Source organism: Bos grunniens, chromosome 17 (assembly GCF_055505025.1).
Source record: "Bos grunniens cultivar Pamir isolate PY7600 chromosome 17, Bosgru_T2T1.0, whole genome shotgun sequence".
In the NCBI taxonomy this organism is placed as follows: domain Eukaryota; kingdom Metazoa; phylum Chordata; class Mammalia; order Artiodactyla; family Bovidae; genus Bos; species Bos grunniens.
The window spans coordinates 50,737,524-50,764,598 of record NC_141181.1 but is presented as its reverse complement, the minus strand read 5'-3'; the positions used below and the strand labels follow the sequence as shown (position 1 = coordinate 50,764,598).

The following is a 27,075-nucleotide window of genomic DNA, read 5'->3' as shown; positions in this document are numbered from 1 at the left end:
TTTAGCAGTTGTGCTCCTTGGTATTTACCTAAAGGTATTAAAAACGTATGCCTACACAAAAACCTGTACATGGATATTTATAGCAGCTTTGTTCTAAAAAATTAGAAGCAACCAAGATATCCTTCAGTGGGTGGATTGATAAATAAACTGTGGTCCATCCACATAACATAATGGGGTATTATGATATTATTCAGTGCTGAAATGAGCTATCAAGTCTTGAAAAAACAGGGAAGAACCTTACATGCATATTATTCAGTGAAAGAAGCCAATCTGAAGTGGCTACAATCTATATGATTCCAAGTCTGTGACGTTCTGGAAAAGGCACAACTGTGAAGACAAAGAAAAGATCAGTGGTGACAGGGTTTGGGGAGGGAGTGATGATAGGCAGAGATCAAAGGATGTTTAGACCAGTGAAAATACTCTGTATGAGACCATAAGATGAACACTTCTCATTATACATTTGTTCAAACCCGTAGAATATACAAAACCAGGAGAGGACTGTGATGTAAACTGTGCACTTTGGGTGGTAATGATGTGTCCGTGTAGATTCACTGATTGTAACAAATGTACCATCTGATGGGGGATGCTGATAATGGAGGAGGCTGCGTGTATAGGGGGAGGAAGTAGATGGGGAAAACTTTTATACCTCCGCCTCAATTTTGCTGTGAACCTAAAATTGCTCTAAAAATTAAAGTCTTTTTTTTTTTTTTTAAAGATTACATTCTGGTAGTGGAGACAGATAGATCTTCTCAAGGCAGAGTATATAAATATACTTACTGGGCAGGCAGGAACATGCGTCTCAGAACCCAGCTGACTGGTAGCTTTAGAATGCAAATTAACCCCCCCCCCCGGCCCCGATTTACAGGGTGTCCTCCTGGGTCTTCTGAGTGTGTTCAGAGAATTAAACACATGTGTTGGGAACTCCTACCATTTTCCAGGCGCCATGCCCGCTGCCATAGTCAGAACAGCAGAGTACAGGTGCACTGTTGTGCAGGTGGCGTGAACAGTCAAGGCAGGAAGTCAGGGTTCAGTCTCGCATTCACACTGAATAACCAGCAGGCTTATTCTGGGGCATTTGTTCAATGTGATCATTGTTCAGTATTTGCCTTGCTTTTTTGGTCATCTTTTAAAATAATGCCTAGAAATAGACTCATAAGAAAACACAGAAGCCCTGAGACCAGAGACAGCCTTTTGCTCCATTTCTAGAAAAAACTCATGTGGCAAAAGCATCTCAGCCTGGTAGCTCAGAATTATCTAGAAATGTGTAGGGAGAAAAATAATTTAGGTAAATGGTCCAACGTGCTGGAGAACAGTTCAAGCTTTCAAACACTCTTTCCTTCTTTTCTTCTTTCTTTCTCTTTCTCTCTCTTTCCCTCCCTGTCCCCTCATCGCCTCCCCCACTCCCACCTCCTTCTGCAAAACAACAATCATTGTCATCACAAGGGATCTGCTGAGACAGGGCTGGATGTGGTTCCTGGGGACCAGCTGCTGCTCTGGGTCCCGTCTCTCCTCCCCTTCCTTCTTGCTGGCACGGCTGAGCTGCAGCCATACTGTGCACTTAAAAGGTGTCTCAGCTTCACCCCAGGGGTCCCATGGTCCCATGGAGGAGGTTAAACTTATATTAAAGGACAAGTTTCCAAGGGAAATAGAACTTCTGCGAAGCCAGTCCTTTTGGGAGGAGGCTGTGTGTTCTAGCTAGAGGGGAGAAGCAGCCAAGCAGTGTTCCTGCCTGACCCCTCCAAACACACACATACACACACACACAACACACACACACACACACACACACCCCTCCACCCCAGAGAAAAGAAAAATATCTAATGAATATTTCACTGATCCCAATTCCTTAAAGGCAGTGGGTAATTATTAAATTGAGAGACTCATGGAGCACTTTTCTAAATGGAAAGGCTTATCAACAATAGATCAGGAGCAGGTAAAATTAATAGTTATAAACCCATTTCCATAAAAATGGACTTATTACCAGGCATGCCAGCTGCCTGAAAGTAAAAGACCCTTTTCCTCTGATTTCAGGGAAATGACTTAAAAATCTGTGCATAAAATGACTGACTGGATTGTTAATCCATTCATGTTAACCTGGACTTGGGCAGGTTCCTGTAGCTGGTCCACAGGGGGACAGCACAGTTAAGGGGGGCAGCCCTCCCATACAGACCCTGCCCCCTTTGCCCAAAGACTGGCTACTTTGGCACCCCAAAGCCAGAGTGTGGATTTAGCAGGATTAAACTGCTGGTAACAGACTTCCGTTCATTTTCTTCTAGTGCTGGATTTTCACTTTCTTGGCAGTAGTTTTTCTGAGGTTTACAGAATGATGAGACTCAGGAGGCATTAGAAGCAGCTCCTTAGATCTGGTTACAAGCACGGAGGAGCCCAAAGAGAAATCAAAGGTCTGATCTGATAAGGCCGAGCATCTTTTGCAGGAGGAGACTTGACCGATAAGTGGAGCATCCCGATGATCAGAGAGGTGACTTTAGGCTGGAGAATGGTGGCTGGGAAAGGGCGGTGACTGAAGCCAAGAACTGAGTGCCCAAGTCCCTTAGATTCTGTAGTCACTCTGGCAGTACCCTGGTAAAAAGGGGGTCTCCTGTTAGGGGGTTCCCATGTGAGCCCACTCCCATCCTCTCCTGAGACCAGTCTTTTGTCCAACACATATTCCGTTCCCCATGGAAACTTGTGCAATATAGATACTTGTGCAAATAGATACTTGATGATTTACCCACAACACCAGCTGGGACTACCTGGCAGTGTAACTTTAATTCATTATGTGTGTGTGTTAGTTGCTCAGTTGTGTTCGACTCTTTGCGACCCCGTGGACTGTAGCCTGCCAGGCTCCTCTAACCATGGGACTCTCCAGGCAAGAATACTGGAGTGGGTAGCCATCCCCTTCTCCAGGGGATCTTCCTGACTCAGGGGTTGAACCTGGCCGAGTCACCTTCATTCCAGGCAGTTTCTTTACTGTATGAGCCACCAGGAAAGCCCTAATACATTTATGCTTCAATTTAAATGGCCACTCTATCGGACACAGTGATATCAGAGAGTTTCTTAAAACCTTGGCTAAGTAGAAAAAATGCTGGGCATGACTAATTCTAATGTAGTGCTATTTGGGGTAGAATTCCATATCAGACAGGTCAGTGTAACATATATCCACTTTTTTTTTTTAATTTTAATGGTGCTTCAGTTTAATTCTAAGTGTAATTTTGTAAGTAAGTCAGGTTATAGACATTACTTAACTATTATTTCCCCCATTTAAAAAATTTTCCACAATTAAAAAATTTTATTGGGATATAGTTGATTTATTGGGATATAGCTGACTCATTGGAAAAGACCCTGATGAAAAGACCCCGAGGGCTCAAGAGGAGAAGGGGGTGACAGAGGATGAGATGGTTGATTGATGGCATCACCGACTCCATGGACATGAGTTTGAGCCAACTCCGGGATGCAGTGAAGGACAGGGAACCCTGGAGTGCTGCAGTCCATAGGGTTGCAAAGAGTCAGACATAGTGACTGAACATCAAAATCATTGATTTACAATGTTGTGTTATTAATAGTTTCAGGTATACAGCAAAGAGAATCTGTTACACACATATCCGCTGTTTTATAGATTGTTTTCCTATACAGGTCATTACAGAGTATTGAGTGAAGTTCCCTGTGCCATCCAGTAGGTTCTTATTAGTTATCCATTTTATATATAATAGTGTGTGTATGTCTGTCCCAACCACCCAATTTAATCCTCCTCTCCTCTCCCTTTTTCCCATGGTAACCATAAGATTGTTTTCTATTATGTATCCGTGACTCTATTTCTGTTTTTGTAAATAAGTTCATTTTTACCATTTTTTTTAGATTCCGTGTATAACAATTCCATATGATATTTGTCTTTCTTACAAGGAGCTAGATGGAAGATTTAAAGGACAAATTTACGATAGCCATTTTGTCAATACTATGGTTTTTCCCCCTAAAGTTTTCAGCGGGAGGGAGCTGTCCGTGGTAGGAGATTCTGCTGGGCAAGAATCTTTACACCTGAGTGACTGAAGGTTTAGGAGCTATGAATCAGTCACACTTGCTGTTAACATTCCCTGGATCCAGGTACAGCTAGATTTAGGATGATAGACATAGATGTATGGACGAGAAGTCATTCACGAATCGCATGCTGGGTGGCTTTTTAACTCTCTGTTCAGTAACTTCTCCTGTCAGTACAAGAGTCAGCCTATAGTTTACAAGTTCATGTCAGCGATGAGAGGCTCTCCCTGTGCAGAAAGGTGCTCAGAATGGCGCTTGTCCTTTTCACTTTTGTGCGCCCTGTCCGCTTTCTTCTCCCTCCTCCAGATACGTGTACCATGTTGTTACTCCATGAATGAAGGCAGGTGGGGACTTCTTACATTACCTCCCATCCTATCCCATTTCAGGTGGACATGAAGCATCCACCATGGTATCTTATTGTGTGGCTTATAGTTGATGTCACGAACCATACACGCTGTGGGGTCCTTTACCATGATTGGTCTCATGATGCTCCCGCAGGTCCATGTAGTCACCGATGTTCTTCCCAAATTCTAAAGCTCAGAGTTTGAACCATGGATCCACAGACACACAGGTAAGTAGCAATAGAAACAGCCAGATCCAGGCTACGTCTCAAGACTGGAGTGACGGTGGCCCTAGATGAAGGGTTTGGCCACGTCCTGTGTGTGGCGCTTGGATCATGATGTAGGCAGATGCGGAGCTGGGGAGGACAGAGCTGTGACAGTGCCCAGAGATGCGGTGCGGTCTGAGCTGCTCACTCGGGGAAGGACGGTCTACTTTCTGCAGAGCCCTGAAGACAGATGGTCCGTCCACTCTGAGGTGTGGGTCATCTATGGCAGCCTGTGAATCAGGCTCTATCGACACTGCCGTGTGACTTGTTGAACTTGGCGATCCTTCGGTTTGACAAAGAGGAATGTGGCAATTCATCTCGTGCTTGACATTCTGCTGAATCGCAGTTTTAAACTGCACTTTGCTGTGTGTGTTTGTTTTCCAGAACAAATGGCTCCTTCTACGAGATCTTGCAAGTGGACTTTGGAGTGGACAACAGCAGTGGCCTGGCTGGTGCCCAGCAGATCACCTGGCAGGTGGAGTACCCCGTGGAGGACGCCCCGAGGGAGCTGGTCGTCTCTGAGATCTTCATCAGCCAGACCTCCTTTGTGGGCATTGTCCCACTTGCAATGGTGAGATGTCAGGCTGCAGAATCAGTGTCGCAAAGATGTTTTCTTTGAGGTCTTTTTTTTGGCCTCGCCATGTAATTTGTGGGATCTTAGTTCCCCCACCAGGGATCAAACCCAGCAGTGGCATCCCAGCAGTGAAAGCCCCAAATCTTAACAACTGAACTGCCAGGGAATTCCCTGAGTACTTTTAATATTAAAAAAAAAATGAGCATTTTGTAATCTGCTGTTTTCTATCCACCAGATGAAGCTGTTTGAACAAGGGAAATGCACTTAAATTATATTTTATTTACCCACTTTCCGTAATGCCTCCCTAAAAACTATTCAAGGTTTGCTGCGTAAATCCCTTTTCTTTGTGGATGTTGTTGAACTGTGTCCTGGAGAACCTGTGTTTCTTTTTTTCTTTTTTTTTTTTTGTCTCATCCTATATCCATCTCAGGACCAAGTACTCCTGAGAGAACATGGTTGCATTGAAATCCATCAGGCGTGTGTGATGGGAACAGCCGCTCTGAGTCTATGCTGAGTGACCAGTTGACAGTGGCTGGTCAATTGCCTTGAGAGTTCCCACGTAGCTTAGGGATTGGCAAACTCTAAAATGTATATGGACAGAAAACCTTGTTGGAAACTGACCAGCTGAACCTGGATAGGGTCCCAGAGTCCATGAAACCATGTATGTTTCTGTTTCTGGCCTGGGGGTGACCAGCTTTCTCCTCTGAGCTTGGCCAAAGCTCAATTCATAACCAGGCTCAGGGGCTACATCTGAGAACAAGGTCATGGACAAGGTTCCAGAACCTTAAGAGATGGTGCTGGTGTGTCCCAGGGAATAAACGCCAGGAGCGCCATATTCCCAATACCCTTCCCCACACTGGAAATGTTCAAATGCATTCTGCACTGCTTTGACATTCCTGTCTAGAACCGAAGAGAGAGGCTCCACACTCGGTGATTTCAGGACATTCTGGGGGTGCTTCTGTCATCCATACTCAAGTTGGGTACCAGGGGTGAGATCCTTGCAGATAAAACCCTCTATCCTACAATTAACTCTGCAACTCCCATATCTGTGTTCTTGACTCTTTTCTTTCCTCCAACACATGCTTGCCCCCATCTCCCCACATCCAATTCCTTCTCTTCCGTTCAACTGATAGAGAGATACCATCCCCAACCACAGTGACCAACTGGCTCTCCATCCCCTTGCTCATCACCCTCTGTCCACATCCTCACCTTCATCTATCTTCTTCATGGATATTACCAGTGTTTGAGATTTAGGATTCATTGTCTATCTTCCTCCCCAGAAGGAGAAATCCATGACGGTAGGCTTCTGGTCAGTTTTGTCCACAGCTGGGTCCCCAGTACCTAGAACAATGCCTGCGACACTTACGATTTGTTGAATGAAGGACTGAATCCCATGCTGTAATCTGAGCTACTGGGATCATCTAGTTTTTGAAGGCTAGATAGATGGGGATGATCTGCATCAGCCATGATCTGCATTTTGTTGGAGGGCAGTCACCTGGGGAAATGCTAACTGTGCCTCTTTCCCTTCCCTTCTGCTTCCCTACCCTGCCTGCCTCCGCTTTCCCTTCCCTTCTCTTCTTTTCTTTATGAAAGCATGAGTTTTTTCTTTTCTCCCCCATCCCCCACTCCCCACCATGTCTCTCACTCTCTTTCACTTCTCTCTGGTTTTCTGTCTAATTACCTAGCTTTGACCTTAGAGATTTCTTTTCAGGGGTGGCTTGGAGTTTAGGGCTGCAGCCCACCATTCTACTATAGTTCTTAAAACTAAAAAGCCCAGCTCTACTCATGCAGATAAAAAAACAAGTTATCTTTCAAAAAGGTTGGAATTAAAAATGAACACACTTGATGAGTTTCTAGGCAACTGGACACACAGGTTCAGCCTAGGAAAAAGCAAGAGATAATCAGACTCCTTTTTAGCCAAATTGACCTGAAACTTTATGCCAAGGCTTGGGCACAAATACTTCTTTATTTCAAACAATATTCATGTGTCTACTTTGTGTTCTGGTGAATGGTGATGAACAGATACACACAGTCTCAGCTCTCCGGGTCCTTGCATTCTAGGAGAGGAGAGTTCAGAGTACAAGAAACAAGTGCATTTGACCACTGCAGACAATGATGGAGAAATTTATGCTGGGTCATAGAATAAAGAGACAGGGATGGGAGTGGGCAGTGTCAAGTGGTCAAGAAGACGTCTGTCTAAGGATCTGATGCTTGCTCTGAGAACTAACCAACAAGAGGAACCAGCTATAGAAGGCTGTGGAGGAAGAGCATTGCAGGCAGAGGGAACAGTGCGCATCTTCAAATGGAAATAAGCTTGTTTAACTTGAGGGACTCAAAGAAAGGCCAAGCCATGGGATACAGACAGCTGGGGAAAGGTACAGGAAAGAGATGAGCTTGGAGAGGAAGCCAGGGGCAGCTTTTCCAGGCCTTGGAAGTAACAGGTGACATTTCACGGGTCTTCCAGTGTCTAGTTCTCTGTGTCTATATTAGTCTCCTCTTGCTGCTATAGCAAATTACCATTAACAGACTGGCTTTGTGTGCATGTATCCCAAGTCGTTTCAATCCTGTGTGACTCTGCGACCCCATGGACTGTAACCTGCCAGGCTCCTCTGTCCATGGAATTTCCCAGGGAAGAATACTGGAGCGGGTTGCTGAACCCTCCTCCAGGGATGTTCCCCACTCAGGGATTAAACCCACATCTCTTACATCTCCTGCGCTGGCAGTCGGGTTCTTTACTACTAGTGCCGCCTGGAAAGCCCAGAGTGCTTTGAACAACACAAATGTATCTTACAATTCTGGAGGTCAGAAGTCTGAGATGGGTCTGCAGGACAAAATCAAGGTGTCAGCAGAGCTGCATTATTTTGGAAGCTCTAAGAATCTGTTCTTTGCCCTTTCCAGCTTCTGGAGGTGCTCACGGTACTTAGCCCACATCACTCTGAGCTCTGCTTCCATCATACATCTCTTTCTCTGACTCAGACCCTGCTGCCTCCCTCTTCTAAGGGCTGATTACATGGGGCCACCTGAACAATGCAGGACACTCTCCCCATCTCAGGATCCTTACGTCAATGGCATCTTCAAAGCCCCTTCATCATGTAAGGTCACATATTCACAGGTTCTGGGATCAGGACGCAGACATATTTGCGGGGAAAGGTATTGACCTATTAGATGCATTAATTCATTAGACAGCAACCTTATAAGAAATGTGCTATTATCCCATCGTGTGGATAAGGACACTGAGGAACAGTAATAATAAATAAGTTGCCAAAAGGTGCGCACCTAGTTGTGCTGTGGAGCTGGGTTTGTGTGTTTGTGTGTATTTGTGGCACATCTTTGAAAAGACTCCCCAGGCTCCATGCCCATCTTGGACTTGGACGAGGAAGATATCGATGATGGTCATAATGGGCAGGGGGTTGGGCTCCTTTTCGTCAGCGACAACGCAGACTTCCTAATCCCTGTTTCACAGGCGACAGAGTTTCAAATTGATCTGAGTGGATGGCACGCTCGGTTACCTGAGGGCCACTCAGTGTCAAGCAATGCAGTGGTTAGAACACAGCCTCTGGATCTGGGTTCAGATCCTGCCTCTGACACTTAGCAACCACGTGACCTCGGGAGAATGACTTAAGTGTTCTGTGGCGACTCGGTTTCCCCATCAGGAACCTGGCCCAGGATTGTGGTGATGTCACATGTGGGAATTTCTCAGAATAGAGCCTGGTGTCATATTAGTCATCAGAAATAGAAGTGGTGGCAGTTAGCTTAGAAGAGTAGCTCGCACAGTGAAGGACGGAAGGGATTTCTGGCCCCATGGTATTTTGAGGTCATTGGATTAGACAGAACACCAGTGTGATGTGTAGAGATTAGTTATCATAATGGGAGAGGGTAGAGTGGCGGGGGTGGGGGGGAGCATGTCAGGGGAAGCCCAGGCTGGTGAACATTTTGACTGCAGCTTGCCCATGGGAAGCTACATTTCTGAAAGATATGCTTTTCTTTCTTTTTTTCCTGATTCTTGCTCACCACCCCCCTGCTCCCACTGCCACACACACACGCACACACACACACACTCACACACAGGACAGAGGCATGTGAAACCATTTTAATATATGATTTGTTGGCACTCTGCTCCCTTGACATCAGGGTTCAGGCTGCTGCTCCAATGACTGCAGTTCACTCCACTTGCCTTGTTGAAACTCCAAGGACTCCGTACGCTCTTATTTTCCTGGGATGACTGTTCTGAAGGCACCAACCACTTGGAGACTTTAATCCCCTGAAGCTCCTGCTTTCTCTCATGGAGTGTCTCTTGCCCTCCCTCTGCAGCTGTTTTTCTCCTTTGCTCATTTGCTTGCATGTGGCCTAGGGTTCAGAGGGGACAGCCTTTGTCTTGGGAGTTTCCAGCCCTGAGCCAGCTCTAAGGAGAGATGGTTCACCCCAGGGAAGGTCCAGCAGGCATCTTTGGGGCTCTTGGGGTCCCAGGCCTCCTGCCAGGGGGCCTTAAGTAATTAAGTCATGAGCATAACTCAGAAAGCTTTGAAGGCTTATCAATAAGGTTTTTTCTGGTCCCTTGTCTTGTTTTATTTAAAACTTAAAAGGAAAATCTAAAGAGGGCTTGAATGCATCCTCCTAAAACCTTACAGATAAGGCCACAATTCCAACCCTCTTCCCCGAATGAACTATGTTTTATCATTTTATTTTTCTCATTCAAGACTTTGTATCTACCTTCGTACACAGATACCTGGCTGCAGAAAGCAAATGATTTTTTTTTTTTTTCGCATGGCTGTGTTGGAAAACAAAGGGCATTGCGTTGAGTATCACATTCTTTACAGCCAACAATATGTCTTGGAGGCTTTTTCGTACCCAGATGAATAGAGCTGCCTCATTCATTTAAAAAAAAATTACTCTATAATATTCTGCTGTGGGCTTATCCATAGTCTATTTCCCTACTGGTAAATATTTAGGTGGTTTCTATTTCTTTCTTTCTCTCTCTCTCATGTTTTTTTTTTTTTTTTTTTGCGGGGGTGGGGGGTGGTGGCGAGAGGAGGTTACCACCATGCCTCTTGTAAAAATTCCATCTAGTTTGGAGGTAGAAGGTGGGTTTTATATCATGTGCCAAATGGCAGTGGCTGTTAGAAGCAGGAATGAGGATGGTGATCAGTCAGTAGTGTGTTTTGCAAGCTACATTAGTTTTCTGAGGCTGCCATGAAGAATTACCACCAACTGGATGGCTTAAAACAACAGGGATGGATTCTCTCATAGTTCTGGAGGCTAGAGCCCCAAACCCAAGTTGTCAGCCGGGCCCGGCTACCTCTGATGGCTTGAAGATTCTTGGTTCTTCCTGGCCTTCCAGCTTTAGGCGTTCCTTAGCTTGGGGCTGCATCACTCCCTTCTCAGCCTCTGTGTGTGTGTCAGCATCTCTGCATGTCCCCTCCTTATAAGGACCCCAGTCATGGCATTTGAGTTCACCCTCAACCAGTATACCAGGCTTCCTGGGTAGCTTAGCTGGTAAAGAGTCTGCCTGCAATGCGGGAGACCCTGGTTCAATTCCTTGGTTGGGAAGATCTGCTGGAGAAGGGATAGGCTACCCACTCCAATAGTCTTGGGCTTCCCTGGTGGCGCAGATGGTAAAGAATCCACCTGCAGTGTGGGAGACCTGGGTTCGATCCCTGGGTTGGGAAGATCCCCTGGAGAAGGGAACGGCTACCCACTCCAGTATTCTGGCCTAGAGAATTACATAGACTGTATAGTCCATGGGGTCGCAAAGAGTCGGACATGACTGAGCGACTTTCACCACTTTCATCCAGTATAACCTCATCTAACTAATTATATCTGCACAGACCTTCTTTCCAAATAAGGTCACAGTCTGAGATTTCAGTGGACATGAATTGGGGGCAGGGGGCACTATTTAGCCCACTATGGGGCAGGAAGAGGGAGGGGTGCATATATGCCACGGACTTGTCCACTAAGATCTGGATGGGATTTGGGGCAGCTTCGTCCTACACCTTCAACATCTTCAGTGAGATTGGACGTTCTGGATAATAACTCTAAAAGCTATCAGGTCCTTAGTCATTAACTCAGCCACAAAGTGTTCACATTCAATAGTGTTGATTAGACTTCATTTCCCAGGACTAGAAAGAGAGTCCAGTACCTTTGAAAGGTATTTTTGTGGAAGCCTGACTTCAAAAGTCCATCCAGAAGACCGGAGTCCCCCTTCTTCCACCAAAACAAATCTGTCAGTATAATTACTTGTTGGAGATTGCATAGAACACCTTGCTGTGGGAATCCAGAATAAACCTGACTCAGCTCTGTCTTTGAGCCTTTCTGATATGTAAGAAAGAACAGGATGGTCGGGAAACAGCCATTCCTGGTTATATAGACACAGTTTCACCTGACTGATCCAACATGTTCACAGCTGAAAGGAGTAATTTTAAATTGTCCAGCTGAAGGTTTGTCCAGTGGATGTACTTTACAAATGACCAGAAATAACCATCTCGGTCGGATAAGACTGAAGCCACTCACTTTGTAAGTGCCGCCATATGCATCTGTCTAAACTGTGGGATGCAGGTCAACTCCCCACAGCCAAGCATGTGATGCCAATGAGCCTGTTCAGAGAACCTATCTCCGAAATGACCCCATAGCTGGATGGAGATGTTCTACCATTTCCTAACTGACTTAAAAAATAACAATATAAAAAGATTTGTTCTTGAAGAATGATAAGGAGTCAGCAAACTGGAAAAGGAGAAGGAAGAAACCCATTAAGATATTTGGTTCCTTTGACCTGTGTCTTTTTTGGCAGAACTTTGCTGCCATACACTACCTGAAGATGAACAGGAGAAACAGACCCAAGAAGTAAGTCCAGGAAAGAAACTGGTGACTGTCAGTTGAAGGAACAAAGTGATAGAAGTCTGGGTGTTTCTGTTGCAGAAATGTGACATGACAAATTTCTAAGGCTGCGTCAATACCATGAATATTTATGACCTATCTCACCAAAAACGTCTGTCGGCCATGGCCAGCACATTCATCAAAGATTCCTGCTTGGGAATTGTTCTGTTTTGTTGGGTAACGAGCCCTGAATGACAAAATTGAGAGCGATTAAGTGAAGGGTTTGTGCTTCTGTTTTACATGCCCTTAGAGGTGGTAAAATCATCAAAAGGCTGTATTCTGAAGAAGTAAATTTCTTTTGGAAAAAACTTCTTTTCCTGTTGGTGGATGAACTGGATTATTTATCAAAATGTGGGGTTGGGGATATGCAGGCATTTGTGGGTACTGACTTCCAGGGGCCACCTCTGAGGCTCTTGTTTGGAAATGACAAACCAGAATCCTTACAAACCAAAAGACTTTGCCTGCCTCTGTCCTGGTCAGTGAAGGGACAGCCCCTTCTCCGCAGCTGGGGAAATGTGTAGGCGTGAATACTTTGGCCACCTGATGTGAAGACCTGACTCATTTGAAAAGATCCTGATGCTGGGAAAGATTGAAGGCAGTTGAAGAAGGGGACGACAGAGGATGAGATAGTTGGATGGCATCACTGACTCGAGGGACATGAGTTGGGTAAACTCTGGGAGTTGGTGGTGGACAGGGAGGCCTGGTGTGCTGCAGTCCATGGGGTCACAAAGAGTCAGACACTACTGAGTGACTGAACTGAACTGTGTGCTTGAGAGACGTCAGAGTGCCACAACTAAAATCTAACCTGCCATTTACTTAAGCTTTGTGACCTCAGCCTGCCTTTGGCACCTCAGTCATTCTGTCTGTAAGATCAGATCAGATCAGATCAGTCGCTCAGTCGTGTCCGACTCTTTGCGACCCCATGAATCGAAGCACGCCAGGCCTCCCTGTCCATCACCAACTCCCGGAGTTCACTCAGACTCATGTCCATCAAGTCAGTGATGCCATCCAGCCACCTCATCCTCTGCCGTCACCTTCTCCTCCTGCTCCCAATCCCTCCCAGCATCAGAGTCTTTTCCAATGAGTCAACTCTTCTCATGACTGTAAAAGGGGTACTAAAACTCTCACTAGGGCAACCTCAACAGGTTACTTTGAGGATTCAATAAAGCAACATTATATTCAGTTTTTATTACAAAGTAAGAATATGATAGATGTCATCAGCTTCTTTTCATTAGAATTCCATCGTGCTTAAACAGGAGACACTTAAGAATAGTGATGAAATTAAAATATTTCCTAACAGGGTGGCACTAACCACTGCCCCATGGGCATGGATGCAGCCTCTAAGTAATTGTTGTAGCCTCTCCCCTCCCCGCAGGGCATACCAGCTGTACATAAAGTCTTCCTGAGAGAAAGGGCAAGTTAAAGTTGCCGTTTTGCATAGTTTACTGCAGAGTCCAGCACACCTTTTCCTAAATCGCTTTAATTTTGCAAACCGCCAAGATGGCGTTTTTGATTGACTTGAATTTTTTTCCGAGGAGAGGGGATCACGGGCGGCAGTCCCCGGGGTGCCCACTAGATGGAGCTCACAGACCAACCAGCTCGTGACCACGCAAGCCCTGCGCTCCCCTCCCCCAGGATCCCTGAACCCCTGCCCCTCTGGCCCAGTGTACACCCCTGTCAGCCGACGGCTTCATCCGGCCGTTTGTTCACCTCGGAGCCCCGGTTGGCTTCAACTGTGAGAAATGTAGGTCCCCACTTCGGCCCTACCCAGCGCTCAGCACCGCACCTGGTGCACACCTGGTCCCCAGCATCCGGCCTCTTGGAAAGGTGCCGCCTCCCCGCCAACACCACTGCCTGCCCTGCGGCTGAATGAAGCCTGCGTGTGACTTCTTTTTATGAGAGGTTTTACTATTTTACTTTTAAATAATATATATTCAATAAGTGTTAAAACAGAAAAAAGGGCAAATCCCAGCGCCCCCTGTATGACATCAGTGATATTAGAGAATCATCATTCCAGACGGGTCACATCCACGAATCCACAGCCAGAGAAATGGCTGGCGGATAAACAGTGATTGGACCCCATATTTTATAACAACAAAATCCTACTCTAGGCTGTATTTTATTTGTGAAAGTGTTAAATTCCTTTTTATTTATAGATGCAAGAAGACAAAGCAGTAGACTCCTTGTATTTCATAAAACAAACAAGAAAAAAAATTAGCTGACAAGAAATTTTTATTTTTAAAATACCTTGGTAATTTAAGAAAGGTTTGTAGAAGAAAACATACCAAGGCTTGGAACTATTATTATCATTATTATTAGTATTACTAAAAATGCTACTTGTCATCTCCACCGTCATCACCACACCACCTCTGTTTCTTCCACAACACAATTTTAGCCAGTGATGTCAACTCTTTAATTGGAAAGTAGAAGGAATAACTCTCTGAGATTTCTTGCCATTTCCCCATCTGGATATTATTGGTTTTGTAAGTTTTACATTGTTAACGTCTGTAACGGTGATAACCTTTGTGAAGCCTGGTTCCTGTTTGTCTCCTTTGTTAGTTCTGATGCTGGGAAGCCAGTCTTGCTTGCTTCATCTTTCACCCCAGCCATCTGCTTCTTTCCATCCTCAGAGATGGTGCGGGTCCATTATCTGCTGATGGCCTTTTTCTGTTGTTGCTGTGGACTGCAATGTTTTATTCCTTTATTCCCATTTTAATGCGATCTAGAGGATAAATCTAGTCTGATGGTCCGTCCACCATAATCCCAACATTCTTTAGAAACTGTAGGACGCGGTTCAGATTTAAGGGGTAGGTTGTCAGTCATTCCTTCACACACCTACCAGAGTCCTGTGTGCCAGGCACTGGGGAGGGAGCTGGGACGGATAAGGGAGACAGTTCTTAGCACTGGTGATGTCAGCAAAGGCTTTCTGGCCAAGAACAGAAACGTGTGTGTTTGTGTGAAATTGCTTTAACAAAAGACAAAATATTCTATCCTGCAATGAAAGACCAAGTTAAAATCCTGACATCCTCGGGTGGAGTAATTGTGCTTTTATTGATTTAGACTCAGCAGGAGAAGCTGGTGGTCCTTTTCTGAGAAAAGGAGCGAGGCATTGAGAGAAGACCAGGGGATGGGGCGCTGTGGACCTCAGGCCACCAACCCCTCTGACCCCCTCTTCCGTTTTTCCAGAACGAGCATTGACCCTGGGAGATGCCCACCCTTGGCTGGTGAAGGTTATGAGGTCCTGCTCTCTCTGCAGGAGGGGAGCTCGCTGATGGAGTCAGCCCCAGGGACTGTCCTATCCAGAGAAATCGGACTGGATGGAAGGCAGTCTAGTTTGGAGAGGGCTGCACTCCACCTGGGATTCGTGTCCATCTCCGAGCTCCCTGTGGTCCCCTAGGGCTACCCAGAGATCCCATCAGAGAGACAGCTGTGCGGGGAGTTGGGGGTGTCCACACAGGACGAGCTGCCCTGCTTCTGCCTCCATGTGGTGTGCTGGCCCCCGACCTCCTGTTCCTCTGGCCCTGGAGGAGAGAAGAAACAGGAACGCGAGGGGGGGCTGACGCTGCCACGTCTTCCTTGGGGTGGTGATGGGCCGCCACCCAGGTGGTTACATGTCAGAGCCAAAGAGAAGTGGCTGGTAATGAAAAGACATCGTCCCCAGGGAGAAGGCCTTCAGTCTGCATCTCCCAGATGAATGGGGACAGGGAAAGAGCAAGAGTCACAGCCAGGAACTCGCCCAGGCCCAGGCTCCATGGGCTCTTTGGGATCATCAGCCTCCTGAGGACAGGCACACAGTCACACGTTTATAAAACTCCATGGTACCTGCAACAGTGCTTCCGATGCCACAGGTCAGGGAGCTTGACATCAGTTCCTGCAGGACTGTGTTCACACGTGAATGGATGGGCAGTGGGTGTGGGAGCAAAGAGGGGGATGGGGACAGGAGAACGGGGCTCATTCCTCCCATCTCCCTCACCCTAATCCCCAAAGTGCAGTGGGATTGGGCTTGAACCAGTTGGATCATGATCTTTACATCTGAAGGAAAGATCCTGACATCAGTAGACTAGGCGTTAGTGATAAAACCCAGAGGGGAAAAATTGAAACAAGGCAAACAGAAACAAAGAACAGGATCTCAGAAAGAAGCCTGCACTCTCATGTACACTGTGGCACTGTTCACAGTATCCAAGACTGGAAACAAATGTCTCTTGACAGATGAATGGATAAAGTGGTGTGCACGTGCAATGGAATATTTTTTAATAGCCTTAAAAAAGAAGGAAATTTTGTCATATGCAATGACAAGGATGAATCAGGAGGACATGATGTGAAGTAAAATAAGCTGTTCACAGAAAGACAAATAATGCATGATCCTGCTTAGATGAGAAATCTATAATAGCCAACCTCTTAGACACGGGGAGTAGAATGGTAGTTGCCAGGGGCTGGAGGGAGGAGGAAATGGGATATTACTACTTAGGGGGCTTCTGAGGTGGCTCAGTGGCTCCACCTGCCAATGCAGGAGACTCAGGAGAGTTTGATCTCTGGGTTGGGAAGATCCCCTGGAGTAGGAAATGGCAACCCACTGGAAAATTTCATGGACAGAAGAGCCTACATGGGCTACAGCCCATGTGGTCAAAAAGAGTTGGACAGAACTGAGCATGTATGCATGCAGGTAGGCAGTTAACAGATATAAAGTTTAGTTACTCAAAATGAACAAGTTCTGAAGATCTGCTGTGCAGTTATTGCAGAGGTGTAGGCCGGATGGAATGGGGCATACACCAGGAACAGTGCTGAGACATTATCAAGGAGCGGAATTGCAAGTGTCCTTTTTGTTGGGGAGCCCTCAAGCTAATTCCTTCTGTTGCCCTGCGAGAAAACAGTTTGAGGACTCTGGAATTCCTCACGAGTTAGGAATAAAGTATGGACAAGCAGCTACATTTGTCATTACGCAACATCCCCTTTAAAGTTGCCTCTACATAATGGGAAATGGTTAGTCCCAGGGAAGTTTCTCAGAAGACATGATTGGGTATCAGCTATATTTGAAAACATTGCATTAAGACTTTGTCCGCTGCTGTGATGTATTGTTTATCATCGTGGAGATTAATTATGCTTGTTGTGACAATAAGCAATGTGTTGAAACAGCTGTCAGGTGTTTTCTGGGTTAATCTCTGGAATTAATGAGGGCTATTGACTCTCAGCGAATCTGCCTCCTGGCTCTGTGGACCCCCCTACACTCTTAGGTTTCAGCCTGCCTTTCAGGTCCCACTTCTGTGCGAGTCAAACAGTTCTTGGAGAGCTTTCTTGTACATGGCACAGGCATTATAGATAGGAGCTAATTGTGCTTGTTCCTGCTCACTGAGGTGAGAAGGTGGGAAACAGGTCAGCAACAGCCCTCCTTGACAATGGGTTTCTGCCCTGTGCTCAATGGGGACATGGCCCAGAGCTTTCTATAATCCCTCAGGAACACTTGGTCACTCTATTATGCTGATCTAAAGATCCCAGAGACGATGGAAGGTCTTCAGCACTGGCCTGGGAGACACATTTTACTTTTTAGTTCATTCCTATTTTGCTGTGTGATGTTAAGCACATTCCTTAACATCTCTGTTTTCATCTCCTTTCTTAAAAATTCAGATTCTGCTGAAATGAACTAGTGTAACCATTTAGGAAACCTTTTCCGATAGGTCCGTTTCACTCATCTTAGACTCTTTTAACAATTTTTATTGGAGTGTAGTTGCTTTGCAATGTTCTGTTAGTTTCTGCTGTACAGCAAAGTGAATCAGCTATACATATACACACATTCCCTCTTTTTTTGTATTTTCTTCCCATTTAGGTCACCACAGGGCATTGAGTAGAGTTCTCTGGGTTCTCATGAGTTATCTGTTTTATACAGTGTATATATGTCAATCCCAATCTTCTAATTTCCCCTTCCTCCTTTAGCACCTTGGTATCCACACATTTGTTCTCTACATCTGTGTCTCTATTTCTGCTTTGCAAACAGATTCATCTGTACCATTTTTCTAGACTCCACATATATGTCTTACTATATGATATTTGTTTTTATAGTTCTGACTTACTTCACTCTACATGACAGTATCTAGGTCTATCCACATCTCTGCAAATGACACAATTTTGTTCCTTTCAATGGCTGAGTAGTATTCTATTGTATATATGTACCACATCCTTTTTATCCATTAATCTATTGAGGGACATTTAGGTTGCCTCCATATCCTGGCTATTGTAAGTAGTGCTACAGTGCACACTGGGGTGCACATATCTTTTGGAATTATAGTTTTCTCTGAGAATATGCCCAGGAGTGATCACAGATTTAGAACATCCAGAATAGGGAAAGTTAACATCGTAAATGGTATCATATTGTTATATTAAGAGATAAAGGGAAATTCAGAGTACAAAGGGCTCCTAAACCTTCAAGAACATTTAGCAAGCCCTATGCCAGTTTTCATTTTGTTGCCCATCAGCTCCTACTCTGACCTTCTCTGCCTGCTTTGGCCTCTTGGAGCTGGACTGTGCAAACATTTTTGCCTTTGTCAGATGGTGTAATATTGGGCTTTTCCAGAAGTGGCCACTGGAGAGACAGGGCAAGATGTACCAGGGGACAGGGCTTTCTAACTATGATATGGTCTTGTTTCCATCCCCTGGTACAGCTCCCAGCATCATGCAAAGACCCTGCGATGCTCACTGTCCAGGGAGTTTCACTGACTCACAGGGGGGTGATTTCCTGCTCACCTACTGGGGTGACCTTACCCATGGCACTCAGTACAGTCTCCACCGGCCAGTGGGCTGCAGCACACCCTCTGCAGTGTCTGAATCTCAGCCTCGGAGACTTGGGGAGGGGGTGCTCTTCATGTTTTACCCTTTCTTGGACACCCTCCCTGAGATCTAGAGCTGGTCTCTAGGGCTGACATCTGCCTTCTTATGTTCTCTAGAGTTCTTTTTTTTTAGTTACCCACCTTTCGTTAGTTAGAAATCCCCATTGGGAGGGAAATTTGAAGAATAGATACAAGTGTTTGTATGGCTGAGTCCCCTTGCTGTCCGCTTGAAACCATCACAACATTGTTAACAGGCTATGCGCAGGCATGCTAAGTCACTTCAGTCGTGTTTGACTCTTTCCAACCCCATGGACTGTAGCCAGCCAGGGTCCTCTCCCCCTGGGGATTCTCCAGGCAAGAATACTGGGGTGGGTTGCCATGCCCTCCTCCAGGGGTCTTCCCGACCCAGGGATCAAACCCACGTCTCTTATGTCTCCTGCAATGGCAGAGGGTTCTTTACCACTAGCACCATTGGGAAGCACCCTGACAGGCTTTTCCATCTTAAATTTTTCCTGATCAAATGACTGATGTTTCTGTCTCCTGACTGGACTCTGATTGATATATTACCATATATGGTTAGGTGTTAACATCAGGGTTTCTCAGGTGGTTCAGTGGGGAAGAATCAGCCTGCCACTTCAGGAAACATGGGTTCAGTCCCTAGGTTGGAAAGATCCCCTGGAAGAGGACATGGCAACCCATTCCACTATTCTTGCCTGGGAATTCCCTTGGACAGAGGAGCCTGGCGGGCTACAGTCCATGGGGTCGCAAAGAGTTGGGTATAGTTGCTGACTAAACAGCAACAACATTAACACCAAGAGACGTTAATTTTTATTTCCCATAACCAATTCTTATTTGATTGATCATGTTTAAATATGTTTCCACAGGATCCTTTTAGGCTACCTTTTCAGTGAATGAAAGCCTGATTATCTTTAAGCTTTACTAGAGTATAACATACACCAAAAACTAATCACACCATTTCTTTTTCATATACTTAATGATTTAGACTGAAGATTCTTACTCTTTTAGTTTTGAAATCACATGGGGAGCTAGTTTTTTAAGTTATTTATTTGTATGTGTGTTCTCAGTTGCTTCAGTCATGTTCAGCTCTTTGCAATCCCTATGAACTGTAGTCCACCATGCTCCTCTGTCCATGGGATTCTCCAGGCAAGAATACTGGAGTGGGTAGCCATGCCCTTCTCCAGGGGATCTTCCCGACCCAGGGATTGAACCCACGTCTCTTATGTCACTTGTATTGACAGGCGGATTCTTTACCACTAGCGCCACCTGGAAAACCCCCCAAATTTTTTATTGAAGTTTTTTTTTCGGCTGCATTGGGTCTTTGTTGCTGCGTGAGGGCTTCTCTTATTGCAGAGCACAGGCTGTAGGGGACATGGGCTCAGTAGTTGTAACGCACAAGCTTAGTTGCCGTGGTACATGAAATCTTTCTGGGCCAGCGATCGAACCTGTGCCCCTGCATTGGCATGTGGATTGTTAACCACTGGACCACCAGGGAAGCCCAGGGAGCTACTTTAAAATGTGGATTCTTAGGCCTCACACCTAGAGGCTGAGTTACTCTGATTTATCATTATATGGCCTTTCTGTGTACATTTTCCACCCTTAATCCTTAAAACCATCCTGTTAAATGCCTTGATCTCATTTTACTGCTTTATGGCTCAGAGATGTATATTGTAGCAGATGAAGGGTTGGGTTGGGGTCAGAAACCAACCCCTGGGTTTTTGATTCAAGAGCGTATTTCCTTTCCACTAAACTGCTTTTCTAGCACAGAATGAAACCTCTTTTCTGTGTCTTTCATATAAGTGATGAGGGAATTGAGTCAGGCAAATAATTTCACTTTTCACAATATTTTTTCTCATCGAAGAGAATTCATGAAACAGAGACACTTATAAAGAAGAAAATAAAATCATCTTTTTTCCCCATTGCCTAGAGGCGTGTTGTGACACATCTAATTCTAGTTTCTTTTCTGTGTATCTATGTAGTCTTTAACAAGAGATGATCATATTTTACTTTTTACCCTTTCCATTTTTAAAAAAAATTTTATAGTTGGACTGGTTTGCTGCTGTTGTGTAATAAAGTTCCCTAGAATTTAGTGGCTTAAAACCACAGTCATTTAGGGTCACTCATATAGTGGCTGGACAGCTGTGGTGATTGGGCTTGGGGGGGACAGTTCAGCTGGGGTGGTTTCAGGGGGTACCTCTGGGCCATGTGTCTCATCCTTCTCCTGGGACGAGCCTGAAGTGAAGTGAAGTGAAGTGAAGTTGCTCAGTCGTGTCCGACTCTTTGCGACCCCATGGACTGTAACCTACCAGGCTCCTCCATCCCTGGGATTCTCCAGGCAGGAATACTGGAGTGGGTTGCCATTTCCTTCTCCAGGAGATCTTCCCAACCCAGGGATCGAACCTGGGTCTCCCGTATTGTAGGCAGACGCTTTACCATCTGAGCCACCAGGGAAGTCTAGCTCTAGGGACCAGCCTAGCTCTGTTCTATTCATGGCCACAGTGGACACAGGAGGGCAAGCAGACTTAGCCATAAAGAAAGAATGCCGTTTGCTGCAACAGGCATGGACTTAGAGATTACCGTACTAAATGAAGTAAATCAGACAAAAGACAAATAAGATGTTGCTTCTTTGTGCAATCTAAAATACGACATAAATGAACTTACCTACAAAGCAGAAACGGACGCACAGTCTTCAAAGACACACTTGTGGTTGCAAAGGGGGAGGAGGGGTGGGGAGGGATAGATTGGGAGTTTGGGATTAGCGAATGCAAATTGGTACATAGAGGATGGATAAAGAACTAGGTCCTACTGTGTGGCGCAGGAAACTATATCCAGTATCCTGTGATAAAGCATAGTGGAGAAGAATATGAAAAGGAATGTATAAATGTAAGACTGAACCACTTTGCTGTACAGCAGAAATTAACACAATGTTGTAAATCAACTATATTTCAATAAAATCATAATAAAATAGAGGACAAGCAGAAATAAATGCAGTGCCTTGCAGCCTGGGCTGAGAACCGGAACATTGTTTCTTCTGCCTCCTTGCCACAGAAGGACAAATGATTTTCTTTTCTGCCTCTTGCTCCAGTCTCCTACATGCGAAGGAGAAATAACCTCTCAATTTCTCGTGAATTCCTCTCAGTAATAGCTCCTGTCACTTTGCATTATCTATGTATACTCAAGCTCATTTAAAACACCATCTGATAAAATAACCTGTATAATTTTCTTCACAGATGACTATGAGCAAAAAATAATGAGTCCTTTATTAGATCATAGTACTCTATTTGATGCGGGCTCTAAGCTCCCGATGAAAATGTTGAATAGCTTCAACTTCCCACAGAAATGGAAATGAAGAGAAGAATCCAGTCTGGGTTAAAGCCAGTGACTGGACTCTGGAGGTTCAGTGGTCTCCTGGGTGGACTGGATTTTTTTTCTCAGCAGAGATGGAGAGAGGGGTCATTTAGACTGAGATTTGATGAGGGTAAATGTGGCCCCACCTTTTGTCTGGCTCCTTTTTAAAAAAAAAATTATTTATTTTATTTGGCTGTGCCAGACCCTAGTAGTGACATGTGGGATCTTTGATCTTCGTGAGGCATCCAGGAGTTTGAGCTGCAGCATGTAAACTCTTGGTTGCGGCATGTGGGATCTAGTTCCCTGGCCAGGGATCAAACCCAGGCCCCTTGCATTGGGAGCTCAGAGTCTTAGCCACTGGACCACCAGGCAAGTCCTTGGCTCCTTTTTTAAAAAATATCTTCATGTTGTCAGTGTATTTCTGAGCTCTAGTCCCAAGAGAGCAGGGCCCCCGAGACTCCTGCTGTGATGTAATCTCATTGTAAGAAAACTAAAAGTAACACGTCTAAAAACCGCCTCATCATGCTCCCAGGCCCTTCCTTGTGCTTGGAGACCCCACCAGATGGGCCTCCTTCCTTTTTCTCAGCTTCCTTTTCTTGAAATGGCACTACTTTATTTCTCTATAAGGTTCTCTGTATCTGTTTCTTGGACAATGGTTTAACCTCAGATTGTAGATAAGCTTCTGGATCAGTGGCTTTGTTGCTTCGTTTCATTTCATGCTATTTGAAATCCTTTTCTGTGGTTTTAGAGTCTGAAATGTATCAGTTGATGGAAATAACTGGATTTCCTGGGGTGTGATGGGCACACTCTTCTGTGAGAGGTTGGGAGAGGGGCATGTGGTGATCCAGTCTGCAGAAGAGGATTCAGGCTCCGCTCCTGCCAAGTGGCTTCCCAGCCTGAGCATGCTCAGGACTGCAAGTAAGGTTGTCCAGGTTGCTTACTGCTCAAGGGCACGGCCACAGCCATGTCATCCACACCCCAGACATTGCAGAGTTGGGAATTAAGTAGGACAGTTGTATAGCAGATGGCAGTAAAGTGCCTCACTCTAACAAAATCGGTATATTATAATTTTCTGAGGGATGGATGAGGTACCACCTTTTAATTTGCATCAGGCTCTCTGTGGATTAACAATAGCTTTTCTGCAGTAACTGTTTTTTTTAGGGAACGTATTATTTCCTGCAGTTATTCAGACTCGTCATTCATTAACACTTGTTTCTCAGTTGTGTCCTATTCTTTGTGACTGAGTGGACTGTAGCCCACCAGGATCCTCTGTCCATGGGGATTCTCCAGGCAAGAATACTGGAGTGGATTGCCATGTGCTTCTCCAGGGGATCTTCCCAACCCAGGGATCGAACCCAGGTCTCCTGCATTGCAGGCAGATTCTTTACAGCCTGAGCCACCAGGGAAGCCCATGAATACTGGAGTGGGTAGCCTTTCCCTTCTCCAGGGGAACTTCCCGACCCAGGAATCGAACCAGGGTCTCCTGCATTGCAGGTGGATTCTTTACCAGCTGAGCTACCAGGGAAGCCCATCAATACTTACCAAATATTAAATGAGCATCTATTATATGTCAGCCTCAGGGCAAGGCCTGTGGGATGCAATGAAGAGTGAAAGGAGCAAAAAGCACCGTCCTTCCATCCTAACCAGGAAGTCACTTGTGAAACAACCAAGGACATACTTGGTTATGTGATCACAGTTGTGGCAGGTGCTGTAACAGGCAAGTATAGGCTGTTGTTACAAGAGCATATAATGGATGGGGGTGAGCAGATCTGCTGAGGGCCCCGGGGAGGCTCTGAAGGTTGATGAGGACCATGGTGGCAGGGGAGATTGGACAGTGTGGGGGAGGGGAGGGTCTGTAGAAGGGAAGGTGAAGGCTGAAGGCTTCCTAGAGACACATCCCGACAAGTAAGGTGAGTGTACACAGGGCATGAACAGCATGTTAAATAAAACCAAATAACATAAGGAGAAAATGATTTCCTTTCAGTTCTCTTTCAACCTTTGATTAGGTCAAGAACCAAGTCTCACTTGGATTCTACTATTTTTTAACAATTCTTTAGGAACTTGCTCATTTTTACTAGGAAAACAGTGAGTCTTTTGCCAAAGCCCTGGACAGGCAACAGTATCCAAATGTCATTTAATAGTAGTGCTTTGTTTTAATTACAGGTAGCCCTGGCTTTTCATGGTGGTGTCAGACCACGTCAATGACCCAGCAGACTGAAACCGTGCAAAGCAATCTTACTAATCAATGGGCGAAATTGTGTTTGTTTTGTGACCTTTAAAAAGTTTTGTCAGAACATTAAAAACACTCTCACCGTTGATTAGAAAGTATATAGGGAAATGAAAAAAGACAGTAAAAGTAATATTGATTTGGTACATTGGTAATTTAAAGCAGTAGCAACATTGAGAAAGTGTTTTATTTCTTTGTATAAAACTTATCAAGAGCAGTTTGAGCAGCGTTTATCTTCTCATTGTTCAACTTAGGATTTGAAGAGAGCATCTTTTCCATGCTTTGACAGATTGTCACACTCATTAGGTCTTGAATCAGCTTCTCACATTTTATCCTTTGCACTTTCAATGCTTTGAAAGATCTCTGAGATTTCTTTAACGTGAGGTTGGTTAGCTGGTGTCATTTCTTCTGTGGCATCTTTGATCTCTTTGTTACAACTGCTTTTTTCATTTATGTTGATATTCACCTTTATTAAGCTCCTCTAACTGCATAGCTCTAGTTTCTTGACTCTGATAGTGTCAACATTGCCCGCATCACCCAGCTATTTCTTCTATGATTCCATCCACATTTTATTTTCATTTTACTGTCAGCATCAATGCTTTTCATTTGTGTGTTGCACTTTGATCTCTGTTGACCCATCCCACCTTTTGATGATCCATTTTGGCAGGGGGTCTTATCACTGAGAGACGAGGCAACAGCACACTTTCATACTTCACTGTCTGGGTATGAACCGAATAACAGATGCACGGTTATCAGTCACCAACAGACTGTGAAGTAATTGATGTAATTGGTCACTCATCATGATATCCATCTGTTTGTTTATGTAGTGATTTGTGAGCTGAAGAGCTGGCAAATTTAAAGAGCTGGTTAGAAGTTTGTACGTGGTACATTTACTCGGGTGAATAGAGGAGATCTTGGTAACTGAAAAATGAACCGTGTTTTAGGGGAGATTCAGGTTATTTGACTAAACTATGGTAACTGACATCTGTGCATAATGGAACTTTGCAAAGCGAGGACTAGCTGTTTTTTAGGTTTGTGGTACAGTGGGTGTACAATATTATGTAAGTTTCAGGTGTACAACATAGCAATTCACAATTTTAAAGGTTATGCTCCAGCTCTGAATATTTAGTTTTGTTTCTTTTTACCTGTGGCATGTAATGCTGACCCTTTCCATTTATGTTACAAAAAACATCTTTAAAAAAAATTCCATGATATCACTCATATTTGGAATCTAAAATATGACACAAATGAACTAATCTACAAAACAGAAACATTCACAGGCGTAGCAAACAGACTTGTGGGCAAGGGAGGTGAGGGAGGGCTGGACTGAGAGTTTGGGATTAGCAGATGCAAACTATTATATGTAGGATGGGTAAACACAGGGTCCTACTGTATAGCACAGGGAACTGTATTCAGTAGCCTGTGACTAAGCACAATGGAAAAATATGAAAAAGAATGCATGTATATATGTGAATTGCTTTGCTGTACACCAGAAACTAACACACATTGGTTGTAAATCAACTATACTTCAATCAAATAAATATAAAAAGAAAACACCTTTTAAAAATATGATTAAGTAAAAATCCCATAAAATGTGAATTGAGTCAAAGAAATATTGACTACAGCGCATGATGATGTCAAACATTTAAGGGCTGTGCATGAAGGACCATAGTTTGGGGAATGCTGCTTGGATACCAGTAGCTGAACACGGGAGTGGCTGTGGTCCCCAAGGCAATGTCTCAGGGAATACAGATGACTTTCTCTACTCTTTTCCCCAGATACCACCTACAGGGCTGCCCTGGGCAGATCTAGAAACTGGTTCCTACTGTCCCTTCCTACAAATGACAAGATATAAGAATAAAGCTACAAAGAAACAGAATTATTCTATACATCTTTCTGTGTAATATCATGGTTTATCCTTAGGCCAATTTATAGAGACCCCAAACACTTTTCCTCCTTAATAGCCACATCATATTTCATAGGATGGGCATCATTTATTTAATCAATCTTCTTGTGTTAGACATTTAGGTTGTTTTCCTTTCCTTCCACTCCCCCCTCCTTTTCTCTCTCTCCCTCTCTTTCCTTCTTCCTTCCTTCCTTCCTTTCTTTCTTGCCTTACATTTTTGCACTACAAGCAGTAGTGCAACAAATAACTTTTTACAGATCCTTATTACTGGGATTGCTGAATCAAAGAACCATGGATTGCTAATTATAAATGATATTTCCAGGCTCATATCCCCATCAGCAGCATACGAAAGGGTCTGTTGTGTCTCTTCTTTGCCAACACCGTATATTTTCATTCTTGACAATGTTGGCAACGTGATTGGGGAGTGGAAGAGCTAATTTCTTAGGTATCTAGCAAGTTTAGTGTTCTGTGGTTTCCACACTGGAAAATTCAGACGTCTACATGTCAAAATGGGGTTGATTGTTTACCATTACAGAAAGTTTCTTTCCTTTGAAAAAGGATTTGGGCTTTGTTCCTTAAAAAGCCATTGTTTTGATGTTGTCAAACGTTTGTCAACACATGCTTTGAAGCATTTAACTTAAGTGTCTGTGAAGAAAAAAGGAGTGCTTGAGAAGA

General features: G+C 44.6%; 1 protein-coding gene across 1 annotated transcript in view; it reads left to right on the top strand.

Annotated features, from left to right (window-relative positions):
• The window catches only part of TMEM132B (transmembrane protein 132B), a 377,590-nt gene that overhangs the window by 295,758 nt on the left and 54,757 nt on the right, over window positions 1-27,075 (top strand). The window contains exon 4 of the mRNA XM_086347269.1: window positions 5,024-5,210. Coding sequence (XP_086203395.1) covers window positions 5,024-5,210 — 187 coding nt within the window. The remainder of the gene's footprint in view (window positions 1-5,023; window positions 5,211-27,075) is intronic.